Source organism: Montipora capricornis, chromosome 3 (assembly GCF_036669925.1).
Source record: "Montipora capricornis isolate CH-2021 chromosome 3, ASM3666992v2, whole genome shotgun sequence".
Lineage (NCBI taxonomy): Eukaryota > Metazoa > Cnidaria > Anthozoa > Scleractinia > Acroporidae > Montipora > Montipora capricornis.
The window spans coordinates 19,484,326-19,489,325 of record NC_090885.1 but is presented as its reverse complement, the minus strand read 5'-3'; the positions used below and the strand labels follow the sequence as shown (position 1 = coordinate 19,489,325).

Below are 5,000 nucleotides of genomic sequence, written 5' to 3'. Positions count from 1 at the left end.
AACTTTTTGTGTCGAGAGGGTATTGAAAGCCGGCTCCCACAAAGAAAGACAGTGGGTAACATTATTTGTAACGACTAGTTTGAACGTGTAGAAGTAAGGTGAGTGAATACCCATCGCTACAACCCAAATCAGGCATATAATAACACGACATATTTTCGGAGTTATTAAAGAGGGCTTGAGAGGGAATTTTATCGCGTAAAACCGGTCGAAGGCTATAAACACCAAGCTGAGAATGGAGACCGCTGTTGAGATGTCTTGAGAAAATGGAACAATCTTGCACAAAATACTCCCACCAGTTCCGTGAATCAGCCACGTGCTTTGCCCTGTGAAGATTTGCGCGGTTTCGCGCGGAACGGCAAGTAGAGGAAAGAGTAAATCACTTGTAGCCATGTTGGCAATCAGGTTGTTAGTGGTGGTTCGTATTCTTCTATTTCTGCATACTATTGCTATAACCAGAGTGTTTCCCACCAAGGACATCAACATGATCATACTGTAAAGAAACGTTTTCATCACTTTGATGGCCACACCTTCTTCTGTCGATAGTGCGGCGTCTGTATTGTTGGTCATGTTCAGCCCGGCGTCTTGCGGGAAAAACATTGTTCATGGCTTAAAAAAAAAAAAACAGTGCCACTTCTATTAAACCGAATATTCACCACCTGTATCTATGGCATAACACAGTATAAGGCAACCCTATCTCCATTTCACCCAAAGCAACGGTCTTATTATAAATGCGGCATTCCACGAGTAATACTTTGTTTGAGCCGGTACGACTGTGTTCGGCAACCAAGAGTTAATTCAACTGAAGCCAGTTTGAATGCTTTGTGTGTATCTTCCAAGTTACACCGGGCTGTCTCCTTGTCTTACATATGATTGATGAGCTCACAATCCGTATTTACTCTACGCTGTTATGATTTTTAGCGACCGAATGACAGCATATGATTTTCTTGCGTTAAAAATCCTTTCAACGGCACATCAGGCTACTTGAAAAACAAATCCACGATAAAACCATGATATACTTCGCTACCTTTAACCTCTTAGCTTATGTATAAAAATTAGCTTTTTAGTCATTTAAAAAGTCCGTAATATACTTTGCTTACCACCTGCCTATTCATTTGTATAATTAAAACAACAAAAAAGAAAATAAGATGGTAATTTTTCAATCGAAACTGAACGGGTTGATTTCTACAGCCAATGCCGATCATTAATCCACTCAAAAAATTACCGTAAAATTTCGTATCGAGTAATAACAAAAATGATTGAAATGCACATTAAAGGAAGCTTTTGTTGGCCGACCTTGTCTGATGGACATTTTTTGACGTCCGCGTGAAAATTAAACACGGTAAGATTACAGTAACGTTAATAAAACGTATGCAAGCAGCTGCAGCGAGTTAGAGAAAGCGATTATCTACACCGAAGAGCTGAACTTAAAATTAACTACTAAAGGAAGAAACAGCGAAATGTCGTTATTAATTTGTCTCTGAACTGTAGCGTTGTAAAACAAAAAAAAAATTTAAATTAAGTCGTCGAGAATGAGCATGGATACCTTAAGAAGATGAAAATGTCTACCTTTTAATGGGTCAACCATGACAGTTTCTTTTTATTTTCATTGTTAGATATTTTGCACAAAAATAATTTCATGTGCTCACTTTGAGTCATATGATAATGCTAGTGCCAGGATGTTGGCCGCGGAGTTCGATATAACGACTTTCCAAGTTGCTGTGAGTAAGAGTTTGACTATAACAACTGGCAACGACTCTTCAGATGGATTTTGCCTGTTGGTGTTCTCAAAACAATCACCTGTCAACCACGTCCGATATATCAATATTCGCACATGGCTACGAGTCTTCATGATTAAAATTTGAATATCGTTTAGTTTAGAAATTTCTCTTGAGACTTGTGAGACAAAGAAAACAGAAATGAGCCGTGAAATTTGACCATAAAGCCACATAGCCATGCCTGAAAATTGATATATCGAACTCGGCCTATTCTGGATCGTTGAGCCTTAGCTTGTTATCAAATTTCAGGCTCTACGAGCGAGCAAGATGAAGCGAATTCTTTGTCGTGCTCTCGTTAGCTGTCCAAGCAGGAAGAAAAGTCTCCATCTTGCCTGCTCGGGACGGCCCGTTTTGTTCCCGCGTAAGAAAAAAAAGAGACCATATTAACTGCTCCTATATATTGACCGCAAGCTTATTCGGTCAAAATGGCTGAGATCATCGGCGTCGTTCTTCTTTCTCGTTTATATGGACCATGACTTCGTTGATGAAAAGAACTTGATCAATATTTAGCCATATTCACCTCATTCTTGGTCAATAACACATATCTTGCTCTAACCCAATACTGAAGCAAGAATCGGGGGTTATAGTTAATATGTGAACGCAACAGGTTCTTCAGCGTCTTTTGTAAGAAATTACCAGAGCCAAAAGGTTCTCATGGCATTTAAACCAGTTCAGTATATATTAGGCCAGTTTCCACTGTCTACGTCTGGGTGTTATATGCATTACTAATTAATTCCTTTTTGTGTAAAATTTATGCAAGTGATCGGAGAAGCAGAGCTTCCAAGCCATTCATTCCACTTGAACATCTATGCCGGGGCGCTACGCCATGTTAAATGTCACCAACTTTCTCTTGATGTCACAGCAATGCACAGATTATTAGGCGCGAAATCTTAGGGCGCGTTCTATTGACCCTATTCCGGAATAAGAATACGTGGAGTGATGATTAAAACGGTATGTTTGGCGCGTTTCGAAGAAGCAAGGATAACAAAAATATGTTTAAAATAGCATTTTAGCAAATGTTGACAATTTTAATATGAATCTCTGCAAAAACGAAGGATTTCCAACTTGTATTCCAAGTATTCCTATTCCGGAATACAGTCAATCGAACACACCCTTAGTTTAAGCTTGAAGCTCCTTTATGATAGCCGTCTACTACCTATTATATTTGACAACGCAAACTAACAGTTAGTCAACTCTGTGTACTCAAAGTTTAAAAGTATGTCAGGCCTTTTTTATTCTCAGTTCCTGCATGTCACAGTTGTAGGGGTTTCCGCCGATGCCATGTGCTCACATTGGTGTTCCTCTGGGGACGTTCGGTTTGAACATTGTTCCGTTGTTGGAACGAAACACGTTGTCCATCAGCTTTCCTTTCTCGTTTCCTGCAGGTGCGTATCGTGCTACAACCACAAAGCAGGTTTTTCCGTCTGTAACAGAAATCACGATCATCGAAAAGATCAGTTCTGAGAATCCAATAGAACAAGCTATCAACACTTCCAGTGTAATGCACTTTTATAGCCACATCTTGTTATTGATTCTCTTTAATTAGACGCCGAATAAAAAGCTATTTTTTGTTTTCTGGCATAATCGATCTGGTATTGCGCATAAAAAAGAGTGAAATGAAAAGTGGTCACAACCATCTTTTCTGTTGTAAGATATTTGGGCTTTAGCATGAATAAGACTTTGATAAGAGTTTTGTTGTTTACTCTGGCTAAACATTAGAGAAATTGTTGGGCAAAACATCTCAGTATTCATCTAAATGATTACCCGTATTTGGGAACCACACCTATCGACAATTACCATGGATGCGAAAACGCAACTTTCTGGAAAAAATGTTTTGGGTTTAGATTAGCCCGGAAATGACCTTCGATTAGGACCCAAAAGTAGTTGTTAAGTATCAAATGAGGCGCCCACGAGTAAAATCACTGATAATTGTGTACCGGCTTTTTACTGATGACAAAGCTGCAACTAAATATATACCTTTTAAAAATTATACATTTTTAACTTAAGGACGGCGGTGTTAAATGCTCTTAATTAAGGTTGCACTCTCAAACTTGTTCATGAGATTTCGTTTTCCCACTCCATCTTTAATTCATTGCCGAGAACGTTTTCTCTTGCATCGGCCAGGTATATGACAACTTAAGTAATCAATGTTCAATGTCTCGGAATAGGTCAAAGGGTGGATGGATTAACTTTTGAAATAAAACAAAAAACGACTACAAAGAACTTTAATTGGGGGTACTTGTATTAAAAGTTAAACTCAATTCTTCATACACAGACCCATCTCCACAACAGTTGGACAAAACTAAAAAATGGATTCAATCTTTCAAGTATTTAAGTTTAAATACAATGAGTACCTTTCTCAACAAACTTGGCTCGGCCAAAGCCAGCCTTCGAGGTATTTTTCCAAACCATCTGCGTAAATCTTTGTGTTGCTGGAGTAAGTGCTTTGATGCTCCAGTTGAATTTCTTGCTTTCGTTGTACCACAGGTTGGTGGCTCGTCTACCAGTTAGCACAGAAATTGGCGCTTGTAAAAAATAATATTAATTATAATGACGTTGATAATCGATCGGCATGTGAGAAATTCGTTTGGTTAGGATTTTTTTTTTGTTAGGGCATTTAGCATATCGTGAATGCACGAAGAGATCAAAATCACACTGAATCTTGTCCTTTCCCTTGACAAAAAGTGAGGATAACGTAACGTTCAGTGGGAATTAAATTTCATGCGATAAACTAACAATCTACTGACAAAAGACCTTGAAATGAACTTAAGTATAACATGATATGAAGCGTAATTTATATTATACATATTAGCATATTATTCATATGCTGTCTACTTCACTTAGATTACTAATATAGTCCATTTCTGAGTTCATATCTGCCTCCACTTCAAAGTCAAAGTGCGAAGTTTTTGTTATAAAAATTAGACTAAGTTTTCATTCATATCTAAAGTAGAACTAATTAACATCACAAATCGCCTTGAAGATGAGGCAGACATGAACTCGGAAATGGCCTGTTGATTGTCATTATAACGAAATTATATTAGCGGGGAAAAAAGTATTTAAAAAAAACCGCAGCTGTTAATGGTGTTTGTCGTCTCAAAAAGGCCACAGAAACAAAGTAGCAAGTAGAGAACTTTCATACTCAGCAAGGGAATTCTTGGGAGCCTCGCAATGGTAATAGCTAACACTGGGTAACGTATGGAAAATAGGTTATGAACACATAAG

The 5,000-nt window shown here is 38.1% G+C and overlaps 2 protein-coding genes across 2 annotated transcripts in view; both read right to left on the bottom strand.

Moving 5' to 3' along the window:
- LOC138041185 (neuropeptide SIFamide receptor-like) overlaps window positions 1-1,030 on the bottom strand; it is a 1,690-nt gene extending 660 nt beyond the window's left edge. Inside the window, exon 1 of the mRNA XM_068886955.1 lies at window positions 1-1,030. This exon is cut by the window's left edge and continues 660 nt beyond it. Within this exon, the coding sequence (XP_068743056.1) occupies window positions 1-597 (597 nt within the window). The 5' untranslated portion in view covers window positions 598-1,030.
- Window positions 1,031-1,567: 537 nt separating this feature from the next.
- Window positions 1,568-5,000, bottom strand: part of LOC138040842 (uncharacterized) — a 12,153-nt gene continuing 8,720 nt past the window's right edge. Inside the window, exons 6-7 of the mRNA XM_068886531.1 lie at window positions 4,130-4,300; window positions 1,568-3,199 (exon numbers count right to left, since the gene is read on the bottom strand). Of these exons, the coding sequence (XP_068742632.1) occupies window positions 3,063-3,199; window positions 4,130-4,300 (308 nt within the window). The 3' untranslated portion in view covers window positions 1,568-3,062. The remainder of the gene's footprint in view (window positions 3,200-4,129; window positions 4,301-5,000) is intronic.